Source organism: Hypomesus nipponensis, chromosome 23 (genome assembly GCF_054491055.1).
Source record: "Hypomesus nipponensis isolate SF chromosome 23, ASM5449105v1, whole genome shotgun sequence".
Lineage (NCBI taxonomy): Eukaryota > Metazoa > Chordata > Actinopteri > Osmeriformes > Osmeridae > Hypomesus > Hypomesus nipponensis.
The window spans coordinates 19,583,739-19,599,399 of NC_140383.1; the positions used below are offsets into that span (position 1 = coordinate 19,583,739).

The 15,661-nt window shown below is 45.9% G+C and overlaps 1 protein-coding gene across 1 annotated transcript in view; it reads left to right on the forward strand.

The window, feature by feature from the left end:
- fgf14 (fibroblast growth factor 14) overlaps window positions 1–15,661 on the forward strand; it is an 87,764-nt gene continuing 72,103 nt past the window's right edge. The window contains exon 1 of the mRNA XM_084688921.1: window positions 1–208. Coding sequence (XP_084545047.1) covers window positions 1–208 — 208 coding nt within the window. The remainder of the gene's footprint in view (window positions 209–15,661) is intronic.

Genomic DNA, 15,661 nt, shown 5'->3' on the forward strand with positions numbered 1-15,661 from the left:
ATGTTACAATCTGTAGGCTTGTTTTGGAAAACTGATTCACTAGAGTTATTATGCAACCGCAAGGATCTCATCTCTATCTGGGTGTTTAAGCCACTGGATTGCTCTTCGCCCAAATCAATGTGGTTTCTTTGGAACATTTTCAGCAAAGGAACGCATATGCTGCAGTGTCTTTGTGGCAAGAGTCTTAAGAAAACCAAGAATCCAAGTGGTAAGTTCATTGCCATCGCGCGCTCATTCATCTCGCCTATAACTGCACTCTGAGTGAGTGAGTGTTGTACCTTTGTTGTAATGGTGATAGATCTGCAATCACATTTGTGCAGCGAGCAAATGCAGAGAAGCAGGAGGGGGGACAACTTCTCCTGTAGACCGCCTATAGCGAGCGCCCAGCTTAGGGACGCGCCGCGCACAGTCACAATAAGACGCTGCATCACCAAAGCTCCACAATCTCCTAACTTTTTAAATAGCGCGCTGACACATGCTATTATAGCACCTTAGATGGGCAAAGCGTTCAAATGTTGGTTGCGTTCAGCGTTGAGTCGCTTATCTTACGTGATCTGCTATACAGGTATTTAATTCCCAGTTTGCTGCTGCAGCATTTCCCCTGCAACACCTACCTATTAAACAAGCTAGGGTAGGCTTCCACAGGCAGACGGAGATGACGGCTCTACACCGTATGTCTCCTTATATTGTAATGAAACCTAAGATAGCAATATCAAGCGCTACCACAGGCTCTATCACAACATTGAGGTTCAAAACAGACCAGTGCAGGTGTGTGTGTTGGTTAGGCTATTATTGGCCTGAACGAAATTAATTGTTTTCATATGCTAAAACACCCACTTCACAGCATTCGACACAGATTTCAATAGGCCCACATCACAAGTGAGCATGGACCTGATTAACACCGCCAATTCACCACTGTCAAACTACTGAGGATTTCAATAGTGCAACAATTCACGCTTACGAAAGCGATTTTTGTTTGGAGGAAAGGAGGTTTATTTCAACAGGCTGTTGTTACAGATAATTTTGCGCAAAATGTTGCCTCGTGTTGAACCAGGCTTATTTCGAGTGTTTAAGTTGATGCGCTTGGCACCAACGTTTTGCTTCCTCGACATTGCCACTGCAGTAGAGTAGATCATGACAGCGAAGCTGAGCAATTGCTGAGGCTTGCTGACATTGCAAGAATAACGACCAAATATCACCTGTTATCTCTTGATGGCTATAACATCTCCGTGTATATAGCCTACATAAAAGCTGAAACAAAGATATAGCCCGGCGTAAGTGGCATGCAGGCTTGCAGACTATCAGTGCGTGCTATGTATGAATAGATTTTGTGCAGCCTCAAGAATTCTGTGCGGCTTTGAAGCACCTCCTCGCGATGAAACGAGCTGCAGCAGAAAAAATAACTTCTAGAAGTCGTATTCTGGATAAGACGTAACCAAATGATCGTTTTTTTAAAACCAAATCCCTCAGAGTTTAAACCAAACCCCAGAGGTGTACAATCAACCGCCATGTGGCAGTCACAAAGTATATTGAGATGCCTACTGAATTATGGTACTCACTGCGGGCGTAATGCGTAAAATAGGTACTGTATTGTGGCGGTAGATCAGAGAGAAAATCGTCTGAACAACTTACTTAGGCGAGAAATGTAACTCCTTTAACAGGTGGAAACTCAAACAAAAGCACATTATAAGCTGTAGGTGAACAGCTGAAACACGATATCATACCCCCTTTGTTTTTATAAACTTTACTCACTCACACACTCACACACTCACTCACTCACCCACTCACCCACTCACCCACTCAGTCACTCAGTCACTCAGTCACTCAGTCACTCAGTCACTCAGTCACTCACACAACCACCACCACTCCTTCAAAGTTAAGGAAGCCTGGAGGCTTGAAGTCTGCTGGATAATGAGTGCTGCTCAGCGCTGGCCTGGGCTATTGGGCATCCATGGCTCAGAGGATGTGGGGCTACAGCAACACAACACAGCTCAGAGAGCAGTGGGAGGCACAGCACTGGTCCCAGTGGGATACAGCTTCTCAACATTTGTCAGTGCTGTAGGAAACATCTGCTTTCTGTGACTGATAAACAGTTTGCATGTCTCTTTTTCTCTGTCTGTCTACTTCTGTTCCTCCTTTCCCTTTCTCCCTCCATCCTTTCTCTCTACTGTTCTATTTCTTGTAGTGTCCATGTTGCTGGTGGTTTGGTATGTTGACTCTATAGGTACCTTCTGGTCCAGCAGATGGCACTTGCTGATAGCCTTGTGTTGGCTAATATTTGCCTCGCAGGGGCATCTTTTCTGTGTGTGTGTGTGTGTGTGTGTGTGTGCGACGGTGTGTCTCTGTTCTCCCTTGCCAAATGTGTAAGGTAAGCACAGATTGAGGATTAATCTGAAGGAAAACTGATTGTTTGAGAGACCTAGAACAAACTCCATATTGAGGAATAAGAGATCAAACTGCATCGTCCCTCCTTCTCCTACTCAGGTTGTGCCTGTATTGGTACCTTAGTATGGAGGGCCGTATGACTCATCCTTTTGTCCTAGTTGGTTAAGGAATCTTTAAATTGACATTTCCTTTAAAACTCGGAAGCAGTGAGAGATACTTTTTAGGAAGGGCAGTCTAAACTACAGCTTTGCTGTATAGCTCTGCATCACTGTAAAGGGACTGTCACATTCATGTTTATGTCCTGTCCTAAACTCAGCCTAGCCTAGGTTGTTTCTGGAACATCCAGGCCCTGTTATTCAGACATGTAGGTCGATTTGTGTTTTGTAAATGTATATGATCAAATGACATGTTTGAGCTTGAGGTTGTGAATCTGGAGAACTTGAACGTGCAATTAAGCCTCTATCGTATCCAAGCTAGCTGGAAATGTTTATTTTGCACTCGTAGTTTGTTTTCTCTGGGAGGGTCCACAGCAGCTGTCTGTCATTGGTGATCGAGCCTGCTGCTCACTGTGAACATCGCTCTGTCGGTTTGGAAACCCACCAATGTGTAGATGAGAGTTCCTGGCCCTTACTGCGCTGTGTTCCCTCTGCCACTCCGTACCCCCATTACCAACTAAACAAACAACAAACAGCAGCGTCTTAGCTTCCATATCAACACCATACGTGCCACTGACAGGTGTCGGGACCAGAAGACTAGAAAGAGGAGGACATACCTCTGACAGGATGACAGGAGGGAGAAGCTGAGTTTGGACAACATTAGTTTGTCTTTTGTAAACCATGTCATAGTCATTCTGTTCCTGGTGAGGAATGGGAAACCAGACATCCAAGAAGGACGCATTTACATTAAGTAAAACGATAAAAAAGTGAAAAAAACTGCAGGATTCGGCTCATTCAGTTCAGTAGGCAAGATATCCTCATGGGAGTGGCTCAGCTGGTGACCCTGAGATGATGGTGACCAGGCCTGGACACTGTTGCCCTGAAGTTGGGGCCCTGGGGGTGCCCTGGTGCAAGTTGACTGGGGGCTGTGGCAGTGCATGCTTTTGTGGAATAGAGGAGCATGAGCTGTTGACTGAGCACGGGATTAACAAGTCATTCATTAACGATGGACCCTGCTAGAAAGATTGCAGATACATATTGTAAGATGAGATAAGCATTAGTTAAAAGGTAACAAGGCCCTTGTCAGATGCCTATTAACACTATCATGTGTTAGTAAGACTTACATACTTACTAAGGCCTTTTTATTGATAAACTAATGCCTATTACAAGCACCTGGATCTAAAGTGTTACCAAGGCCTCAAATGAGAATTTGAAAAACATGATATGCTGTAGGCCTGCATATGTGTAATTATTATATATTAGATTGTGTTCTATTGCTGTGCTGTGTTTTTGTGTAGTGCTTTAGTGTACAACGTGGGGTTCATGTTTGGAAGCATGATATCATGTGTTGTTTTGTGTTGTGTTGTATTACTGTGCTCCTGTGCTGTGTTGTGCTATAGGTGTGGTGCATGTGTGGAACGATTATGTCATGTGTCGTGTTCTGTTGCTGTGCTCAATTGTGCATGTGGGGGAGATGACGTAAAGACAAACCAAGTGTTTCAACAAGTCAGTTGACTGAGAACACGGTCTCTTGGTGATTTGTCGAGGAAGAGGGAGACCTTTTAACCTCAACCTTACACCCAGCCCCGGACCTGACCTACCTAAAGATAACATCTACCCTGTAGACCAAACCCTGAAGCTTATTGACCTTCTCCGGTGACAGAATTATCACTATCCTAGAGCACAGCAAGATAGATAGAGACTTAATTAGAGCTTCTCTACTGTATTGTGAATATGTTGTTTCCACAGAGTTTGTGCATGGGTTCAGTTCAGCACGCAGAGGTGACACTGAACTCCACAAGACCTTGAACACTGCTGTCTTTGTCACTGTGAGATGAAAAATACTTTAATAAACTGAACAGCGTGTCAAGATGGGCCTCTGTATCATATCACGTGAATAGGTTTGGGACCCCCTCCTAACATTCACATGCAACACACCCCAGGAGTGTCAGAATGGTGTTCATTCATTGTGCAAGTCTCACTTCAAAACAACTGTCTGTCAAACAACATAGTTGCACAACAGTACACCTTCAATCAGGTGGCCACTACTCATTCGGGAAAGGAAACAAGTATTCATTAAAGGTGTACGTTATTATAACCAAGTGGCTAATTTGTGTGACAACAACCCCCCTTGCCCTCCCCATAGAGATTATTGTGGGGAGACCACTGGTATAATTAAAGGGGTTGGAGGGGATTCAAACGTAGACACTAACAATTACAACAACTCCAGGGCTGGCCAAAAATAACAGCAGTACGGACGAATCTATGCCATGTTGCTATGGCTTCATAAACAAGCAATTACTGTAAGTTTCTAATTGGCAGCCTTGCAAAAATGTCTCCCTACAATGGGAAAATGTTGTAGGGATCCTGCTGCTTTGTTAGACTAGTTCTTTATCTTCCTTTAGAAAGAAGGACAAAGGTACCAAAGTATCACCCTAATATATTGATTAGAGGCAAGCCGCACAGGAGGACATAAGCAGCTGTGTATATGCAGACTAGACGGTTAGCAGCCAGTCTAACATTGTGTGCGTGTGACGTCAGGGGTCCACAGGAGGGGATGTAAGGCCCCTTGTTGTAAAATTAAAACGTCACCTTTAGCTCTATAATTGCTCATTTCATTTGAAAGACCAAATTTATCCAATGGCATTGCAAGGCAAGACAATAGGACCCATTGGTTATGTAAATGTAGTTGTTCCAAAAAAATCGTATTTGCAAATGTATTTTTTGGAGAGCTAAAGGTGACGTTGAAATGATAGGGTTGGGTCTCACAGGGCTAAGCAGAGGTCTTTGTCTTCCTCGGCCTTCAGAGGGCTCAAGTACGGTCTCCTCACCTACAGGGTCATTTTACAGGTAATCATACAGCAAAGTCTCCTCTGTGTTCGAATAAGGGAGCCATTGTTTTCATATTAATCGCATTGTACATCAGAATCGACAGTATCATCATTTTCCTCAGTGAATTAATTTGGGTTATCTGTGTCCTGCTCTTGAGAAATGTGACCTGCCAGGTGATGAGATGCAGGATCTGGCTCCCTCCCTTCCTCCCTCCCAGAGACTATCGAGTTTACATACAAATCAGCACAGATAGAGCAGACAGAAAGAGAAGAGAGGGAGAGGAGAGTTAGTTGCTCTACATTTCCTTGAAGCTCTCTCTACTGCGTCTCTTTTTCTCAGAGAAGAGAGGAAAGGGAGGGCGGAGCAGAAGGGGGCAGAAGAGAGCAGACGGACAGACAGACAGACAGACAGACAGAGAAGAAGTCCAGAGAGGAGACAGGGAGAGCTGAGAAGATGAGATGAAGGGCATGAATAGAGGGGATGAAGAAAGAGGTTGGGGAGAGAGAGAAAGAGAGAGAGGTCCACAGACATGAGAGAGACTGGAGAAGGAGAGAGAGGAAGATAAGAAAGAGCGAGGAGAGAGATGGAGCTCTGGAAAGGTAAGAGAGGGGCTGCTTTCTCTAGCAGACTGCCCTGTTGCATGACGTTGACTCTGGCCTTGACTCCTGGAGTAGACGTTAGCCTACCGAGCTGGTCTGGAGCTGTGGCCAAGGTCACAGTGCAGAAGATACAGTATGAAGAGCTTAGATGCTAAGAAGGCTCTCCAAGATCCAGAGGTGTTATTTTTACAAAATCTTTAACAAATCCTCACAGTGTCTTTGAATCACAGTGTGATTTTAGGTGTTTGATCTCAGGTCCTCTGACATGAAAAGCACTTTAGCAAGCTGTGCCACCAAACATAATTTGATGGTGTGGGTGGGCTGACTCTTTGCTGAGTTTTGTTGGTGGCCATGATGTTGTGGCCCTCCTCCCCACGGGGTTCGGGGAAAGTTTGATTTTCCAGCTCGCTCCGTTAGTGGTGAAGGAGTTGGCTGAGGGAAACACTAGGGATTGGTTATGGCAGATCCAGAGTGGCTCTGGGCAGATCCAATAGTTTTGAACTTCAACAGAGCCCCCGCCTCCGAGGAAGTTAACGCTTGTGGCCAGACTCTCTGTACAAATTTATATTTAGCAGACGCTCCTATCCAGATCGACTTACAATAAGTACAGGGACATTCCCCTGAGGCAAGTAGGCTGAAGTGCCTTGCCCAAGTACACAACGTCATTTGGCATGGCCAGGAATTGAACCGGCAACCTTCTGATTAATATCCCTATTTCCGAACCGCTCAGCCATCTGACTCCTAATGAAATGTACGAGAGTCTGGTAGGACCAGGCTATGGCTGACTATACTGCGTACTTAGAAATTACCCAGCCTTTTTATCTCTGTCAGAAGTTTAATCAAAAGTGTATGTATTGACAGCATTCACGCTTTCAACAGACACTTTTAATGACTGCCTCTGCCACTCCGAAACTCCAGCTGTTCTTTAAACACGTACAGTGCAAGAAGCAGAGGAAACATTCCACGCTTTCTGCTGAGGTTCTCAGAGTAGGTTCAGTCTTCTGAAGATGCTGGCTAATTGTCTGCTGGGTCTGAGGCATGTCTGTGTCTTGTCAGCCTAATGGAGTCTGTCTCCCGCGTTCATACATTAAGTGGTCACATCACAAAGTCCCAGCGCACTGATCTGGGGTTTTAATTACTGCTAAAGACATCGGGACTGATCAACGCAGTGCTATATATATTTTATACCTCCGATGCAGCCCGTTTCACTGACTGAACAGAAAAACACAAATATAGATCTTTGTATTATGCATGAAGACCTGGCTGTGTTTCTCATAGTTCTCATGGTTCTCTCTGGTTTTTCCCCTTCCGGTGAGAGCAGTAACTGTTGGGAGATGTTATCGCTGCCTATTTTAGAGTCTCTGCAGGCTCTGTCATTTAACTGGTGGTGGAGCTAGGTTTGGCGTGATCACAGGACACGTCGATCCCTCCTATCAGCCAAGCTGTTTTCAGCCTGACCTGGATTATACATCTAATGCGTTATTCTCTGAACATACATATAGCTAAACTAACATCTGCTTCTCTGCTGAATGCACACACACCAAACACCTGTCTCTGTAGGAAAGATGCACTAAACTGCTTCCCGAGTGACGATACATACACCAAATTCCTGCATCGATGGTGAGCACATCTACAGTACATGACAACTGTATGGTAAATAAGATTAAAGTGTAATAACCATAAAGGAAGAGTATGCGATTTTACAGCGTTCTATATTCATAAAAAAAAAACAATGTATTCTAGTGTGTCTTACTCTCCACACCACTTCCAAACTGTTATAAGGCCCAGTGTTTCTAACTGTAGTCAGTGTTTACTGAATGAGGGCAGTTCTACTGAATGAGGGCAGTTCTAGCATGTCTCTTGTAGGCTGTGAGCCAATCCCAGATGAAGGCGTTTTCACATTATTGCCTCCTTGGATAGTCTCTCCTCCTCAAATAGACTCCATCGCATGGTTCTGCTACTCAGGCTGTCCCCTTGTGGTCCAGTGTCCTGTGTCTCATCTAGCATCCATAAATCAGACCATCATTTGGCACACATCCTCTGGCCCCGATACTACGATGAATAAGTCACGCGCGCACACATAAACGCACAGACACGTATGGCCCTCAGGAAGTGACGAGGTGAGTTGTTGTGGTGAGGAGCTAGAGTGTAGCTTAAGCACAGCTGGAAGTAGGTTCTCTCTGACACATCTCGCTGCTCAGACTTCCTGGTCCAGAGAGAGTTGGTCACATGACTGTCAGCCGATCTGCAGTGGTGTGAGAGCTGAAAGCTACAATGTTTTAGCAGAGACCCAGGCCCATGTCATAGCCACAGCCACAGACTCAACTCTCTGTTTGGTGGACTATAAATCACGCTGATGGGAAAAAGAGCATATCAAATAAGGAAAGGGAGAGAGAAAGAGACATAGGGCAAGAGAGAAAGATAGAGAGGGAGAGACACAGGTGGATGGATGAACTAGAAATACTCATTCACGGTCCCTTACAAGAGTCCAAAATGAATGGATTTCAGAATCTTGTCAATGTGACAGAAAAGCAGTTGTCAGTGACCAGTGGTGCTGACCGTCGGTCTCATCAACGTGAGGCTCTTTCGAGGTCATGGACATCATCCTACAGTCGGTGATGAGGTGCTTGGTGACGTGTCCGTGTCCAGTGGAAGCTAATTCTATTAGAGATAGTGAGTCTTTAGGGGTTGTGCCTCTTAGAGGTGAGTCAGGAGCTTTTCTCTCCCTGGGGAGAAGTGTTTTATGTGAAGGGGTTGGGGAGGGGCTACGTTCTGAAGACAGGACAGGCCAACGCCGGAGCCCTGCTCGCCAGCCTGACAGACACTTTAAAGGTGTCAAATAGACATGAGAGAGGGGCTCAGGAGCTCTGGTCTGTTCAGGCATCTGGTGTACACTGTGGTGGTAGTGAAGAGGCACTTTGGCTGATTGGAGAACTCCTCTCGATTGTCTCTTTCTCCCTCCCTTTATCTCTTTCCCTCACTCTCTCCCTTTTTTTTCTCTCTCTCCTCCTAACTGACTATCAAACAACTCTACCTCTCTTGACCACCCACTCCTCTAGATACCATTATTCGTTGGATCAGTATGCTTCTCATATGTGGAGAGGAAAAGGTTAGGCATCCAGTTAGCACTAATTTCTCACCTGAAATATAATAACACACATTATCTGTGCTTACTGTAATGTGTGTGTGTTGTTGTGTCCATGACTGTATACCAGGGCTTGTATAATTATATGTGTGTGTGTCTTGTATACATGCACGTGTGGATTTTTAAGTGCGTGTCAGGGTGTGTGTGTGTCTGTGTTTGTATTGACTCATGACTTTGTGTCAGGAAGAGTGTGCGCCAGCGTGTACCTGAATGTGTGTATGCGCGCGAGTCAGTATGTCGGTGCGTCCTCAGGTAATAGCCTTGCATTTAACCCCCTCTGTGTTTAACCTCCTCTGCTTTCCCTGTAAAGTTAGCCTTGTGTCTTTTAGCGTCAAATGAAGGCTTTGCGCCAGACATTGCCTTTCATCTGTCATAGACGTTTACTCCGTCTCCCACTCTCTCTTTCTCGCTCGCTCGCTCGCTCGCTCTCCCTCCCTCCCCCTCTACCTCCTCTCTGTCTCTGTCTCCTAACCTCCTGTGTTCTCTGAACGCATCATCTCTGTTCTGTCTGCCCCCAAGGCTCTGGCGTCGACGAGATCCCCTCCTCTTCTCTTCGGTTTATATGACTCTCTTCAGCGGTACCAACCCTACAGTAGACCACAGTGATGCAATGCTGTCCGCCCCAGCGTGACAGAGTGCCAGTGTGGTGAACCATAATGTGTAACCTTATTTGATTCAAGCTTAAAATTCAGAATCATTCCTCCACGATTGGCTTTATCCCGGTTCTGGGGCTTCATGTTTTGGGCCAGCCTTGTCTGGACCTGCCCTCTCCTGGTCCCCCCTGGGGCAGTGAGGGGCACGGGAAAGGTGGACAGCAGAGAGGATCTGGGCTCTCAGGTCCTAATGGAGTCCATTAGTTAGGGCATCTCTCTCTCCATCTCCCCCCCCCCCCTTTTGTTCTTCTCTACTTTCTCTCCCAATATCCCTCTATATTTTCTTTCCTTCTGACTCCCCTCTTTGACTGCATGAGAGGCCAGGTATGTGTGTGTGTTTGAATGTGTATGTTGTACATATATGTGTGTGTGTGTGTGCTCTCATCTCTCCACATGTAGCCAGAGGCTCCAGTCTCTCTTATCTGCTCCTGAAGCAGCTAATGCACAGTCTTTAGGAAACTGCTACACGAGAATGTTTTTATTCTGGACATCAGAAAGCACAACTCATCAGTGTTTTACCTCTAATGCTGTTGTCTTCGTCAACAACAGGTCCAAACAGAGAAATGGAAAGATAACTGTGTCTATGTGCAGCACAGTCCCTGGAACATAACGTCTTGAAACATAAAGAACACGAGGACTTGTTTTCCTTATGCCTTACTTTCTTTGTCTTTTTCTATTTTGCCTGGGCTTATTCTCTTGCTTTCCATTCTTCTTTCTGTCTTACAAAAAACGTTACATAAAACGTTTTACCTTTTCTACAAACCCCCCTCCATCTTCCTCAATGCTATTCACACTCGTTTGCTTTCTTACTATCACTTGATTTAGACATTCTCTATCCACCTTTCTTAGTTTTCTTGTTCCTCTCTCTCTCTCTCTCTCTCTCTCTCTCTCTCTCTCTCTCTGTCTCTCTCAATGTTCTCTTCTTCCTCTCTTTGGTAGTATGTTCTGTGCCGTTGAGGAGGTTGTGAGCTAGCTAGGGTATGCTGTGTAGATTTTTGCTGCAGTGCAGCAGGCAGCATTGTAACGCCGCCTCTCTCTCTCTCTCTCTCTCTCTCTCTCTCTCTCTCTCTCTCTCTCTCCACTCCCCCTCTCCCTCTCTTCCTCTCTCTATTTTCCCCCCTCTCTGTGTCGTTCTCTACCCTCTCTCCTTTTCACTCTCCCCCCTCTCTCTCTCTTTCTCTGTATGTTTGCCTTTCCATGTAAGCTGTGTGGTGGACCACTTCCACAGTTTTGTTTTTATAAAATGACATTAGCCCCAAAGCTTCACTTTCACCTATCAGCCCTGGCAAGCCGAGCATTCCCCTTGACTGGGCCCTTACACAGCTTGGGGAACATTTATTTCAAGATCTTTTAGAAGTTCTGACTTTCCTGGTTATTTTGTGACACTCCTTACCGGTTGGTCTGGGAGAGAACTGGTCCTGTTGACAGACAAGGAGTTCTGTGTAGTTTCTGTTACCTGAGAAGTAAGAGAGGTGAGCTGTCTGCCTAATAGTTGTTCAAGTAGGATACAGCCTCTTTATCCCAGAGCCTACCACGTTCCCTATCACAGCCTCTGCAACGGCCTCCCCACAGCCTCCACCACAGCACAGACAGGGGCAGCGAGGATAGGCCACCCAGTGAGCCTGCTGCGTGCCTCCCTGGAGAACCTGTTACTGTAATGTCAAGTTGCTGGTTCGCTGATTCAGCTCAAACAGGTTACCTGTTCAAAACACAGGGCGACACACAATAGAAAAACAAAGCCTGGAGTGATGTAGCCACCGAGCACTCAGTCACACTCACCTGGCTACTCAGCCGTGACATTAGAGGAAGGGTATCTTGCCCATTAGACTAAGTGTGAATGTTATCTCTGCTATTTGGGAAAAGGGGGGGGAAGTGACAACGTAAGAGGGGCTGGAAGTGGAGAGGGCGTGTTGGAATACTTGATTGTGTGTGTGTGTGTGTGCGTCTGGGTTAAAAGGCCATGTTTGCATGCAAGAGGCAGCGGGTCAGTTGGCCACCTCCACAATAGCGTCATACTTATCAGTTGAGTTTTTAAAACTTCAATACAAACTGTTTATCTTGGTGGAACTATGGACACGCAGTCGTTTGTTAATATCATGGAGCGCAGCTTGCGTAGGGTCTTGAAGAAAGAGCTGGAAGGTAAGGACAGACACCCAAGACAGACCAGAGACAGAGTTGTTTGTAATTGTTGAGTTTATTGGTTGCTTTTTAGTTGTTAATCATTAAACTGATGAGTTATGACTAATGCTGGTTATTATTATGACACTCAACAGTAAATACTTGTCATGTTTGGCCTAACCAATAACTCCTTTGCTCACGCTAAAAATCTAGTTGAGGTAATTGTGGCTAATTTAGTGACAGGTTATCAAGCCATGCATGTCTTTGTTACTACAGTACATTTAAACAGAACAAGGAAATGTCAATGAAAATTGTACAATCAGCTTTGTCAAATGTGCTGCTCCGTGGTCCTTTCCTTGGGTTTGGTCCAGTTTGAGTTCTCACTCATGAGTAAACGCTCCACAGTTGAATTGGAAGCTTACCAAGACCTCTGCTGTCAAGGGGATTTAGGCCGTTTGGTTTTGTGTGCTCTCACCTGGCCAACAAACCTAACTGGTACACATTGCAGGGTTGAGAACTGCTCCAAACCAGCAACCCGTCCATGTGAAAGTATTCCTCAGGTTGAGGTTTAAAGACAGAGAGAAATCAGTTCGGGAGGATGAGGTAGGATGTTCTGGAGGATGAAGCAGGATGATTTCTTGAGAATAAGGCGGGACGAGTCTGAAGGATCCAGTTACCGCCCCCCCCCCCCCCCCCCCCTCTCCCACACACACACACTTCTGCCTGGTGCTGGAACGAGGCGATAAGCAGGCAGCATTCCAACGCTGGCCTGTTGTCCCTGCTGAGCTGTGTGTGAGATCCACTCTGACCTGAGCTGTCAGAGGTCATGCTTACCTCTCAGTCTGTTCAACACACCGCCGCTCACACAGAAACCCCACTCTTAATCATCTGTGTGAAAGACTCACCATGCACACACATCCACGGATGACGCCCCCACCCACCCCCACCCACACCCACACACACCCACAAACATACACACGTATTGGTCCTCAAACACACACAGACAGCACTCAGCCTCACACATATCCCACGGCACACCTACGTGCTTTGTTTTGTTACACAAACACAAACTGTTTATTGTTGGCAAGAGCACATATCAAAGAAGTGAAGACGCGATTTGTCTCGCTGCCACACCTCGCCATCTAATCGGCGCTGAGCACCAAACACTTCCCGATGACCGACTGCTAAATATAGTCACCTCTTTCAAAGCTGGCATAGCTACACAGACACACTCCGTTAACGTCAAGGCCAAAATGCTAGCTGCTGCCTTTTCAAAGGCTTGCATTCGAGATGTCCTGAGTCATGCCAACTTTGAGGCCAATCTTATGCATTGACAAGTTTCAAAGGTATAAAGATATAATACAAACACGCTTTTCAGTCATGACCAAGGCAACTTGTTTGAAAGGCAGTATGTGAAAAAGATGTTCTGAAAAGAAGAATGAGCCGGTGACAGAAGAGAGGCCTTGTTTCTAAGCTAAGGCTCCAAGCAGAAGAGTTTGTCCCTGCGTTTGCTCTGCTCCCCTGATCCCCTCTGTCTCTCCTGCTCCTAATGCCAACATCTCTTCTGGTAAAATGGGTTCCGTCCGTAGACGTGAGCAGATGCTGAGATAAGTTCACACCTCCAGGCGTCTGAGCTCTCCTTTAGTTTGACCAAGTTTGCTCTCATCATGTGGGTAACCGGGGGAATAGAACTGCAGTGTCTATTTGCTTCCATCTCCAACACTCTCTCACAGCGTCGCTGGGACATAAAGGAGGGAGGAGAGGACAGGCGAGGAATGGAGAAGAGAGTAGAGGGAAAGGAGATTTTTCAAAAGTGGGGCAGATAGTTAAGATGGTTTAGCAGCGCAGGCAGGGCCAGTGTGGTGTTATTGTGGGGATAAACAGTGTGCTTTTGTGTGGTACTCCTGAGGGAGATGGATCTCTCTCCTCATGCCATTACTCATCGAGGGCTTTAAATGGTGCTTTGATGGCGTTCCCCAAGCCTCCTAACAACAACGCTGCCTAAGATTGTTCTTGTGTATTTGTGTGTGCGGCATGTAAATTACACCGGGTCTGTATACTTGAGCCATGTAGCAGAAAAAGGGTGTTTGTGTGTGTGTGTGTGTGTGTGAGAGAGAGAGAGGGAAAGACAGTGAAAGAGAGAAAGAGAGGGAAAGAGAGATAGAAAGAGAGGGAGACAGGGAAAAGGAAATAGAGGGAAATGAAGAAAAAGAGTGGAGGTAAAGCGACAGGGAAAGGGATAGGGAGAGAGATAGAGAGACAAAGAGATTGAGAGAGGGAAAAAGAGAGAGAGAGTTAGAGAGAGGGCTTCAAGGGAAAGGTTTGACCCTACCTTTTTTGTTTCCTTTAGCTTTTTAGGACTGCTGGGTAATGATCTTTGACATCCTTTCAGACTTCAGTTGAGCGTGTTGCTCCTTTTCCCTCCTCCTTTCTTTCTCTCCCTCGCTCTCTAAGCGTGTGACTGGCTGTAGGATTGTTTGAATGTGTTTCATGACTAATTAATTGAGATATATTTTACAAGATTCATGACCAGAGTGCTGACCGATCACTTTTTTGAAGCCTTGGAGCAGAGCAGGACTCAGGTAGAGAGTGGGAGAGAAGGGAGAGTTTTTTTTGTTTAAAGGATGGCATAGCAATAACCATCATTGTTGTGCTGCAGTGCTCTATTGCTTATAGTTCAGTGTCTGTTGCCCATGACTGTAACCCTCAACAAGACTGTTCCCCAGCCTGTAGCATGAGGACAGCGAAGTTAGTGTAGATTCTTGCAGTTATCGAAACCTTCCAATATGATTCTGGTCTCCCTGGTCAACCCTTTCATTGACGTCCAGACTATATGCCTTATCTGGTGTCACAGTGTTTACAGGCAAACATGGAAACAAATCGAAATGGTGCATCCTATCTAATATTTCTCCATCTGTGTGATGTAATGGATGGGCACTTAATGGCTCTGTGCGAGCATTGACTGTGCAGGCGGGCTGGGGAGCACAGAGATAGCGTTACAATGTTGTCCTGCCTGTCTGAGCTGGTGCTGTTATGAATCTGTTTGTCATAACCCCTTTGCTCTGAGCAGGGGATCAATAGGACCCATCCATCTGAATGGGAAGGCAGCACAGATGGACAAACAAGGTTTATTTCAGTAGAGAGTTAATACACTTGTTACAGCACTGTTGCTATGTTATTTTACTGCAATTCAAAAACACAACACATTATTTGTGCACCGGTAAAGGTAGGGTCGGGGTGGTCATTAGAATGTCATTTTGAGGCTTTTCCTGAATCATAACTCACCTCACGATGTCAAAGCACAAGGTGATCTTGAAGTAGCTGTTTTGAAGTTTGAACAATGCTGTGAGTTTGTTGTTCTGTGGTTGTGAGGGTGAGACTGGTGATGGGGTTATCATCTAAAGGGAACAGCTGAGTCACAGTACCATCTACTCTTCCGCTTCGCTCTGCGAGGGAGAGATGAACGAGTGACAAAGTGTAGGTGAACTATCTCTTTAAGGCTGGAATAACTGAATGTGGTCTTTGCTCTGTATGAATTTACGAGCTCAATTTAGACGCCAGGGTGCAGGTGAAAGAGCGGACGGCGTTTCGTTTTGTGGGTAGGAACAGGAAGGCCTGCTGGTTGAATGAGGAGCTGGAGAGAAGGGCAAAGGGAGGAGGAAGGGCCGGCGTTTTGAGCCGGGGCTGTGGAGAAAGGCGTGATAGACTGATACAATAGACTGATACGGAGCACTGCCTTTGTCAAAGGCTGCAGGTCAAGGAAGCAGAGAGGCA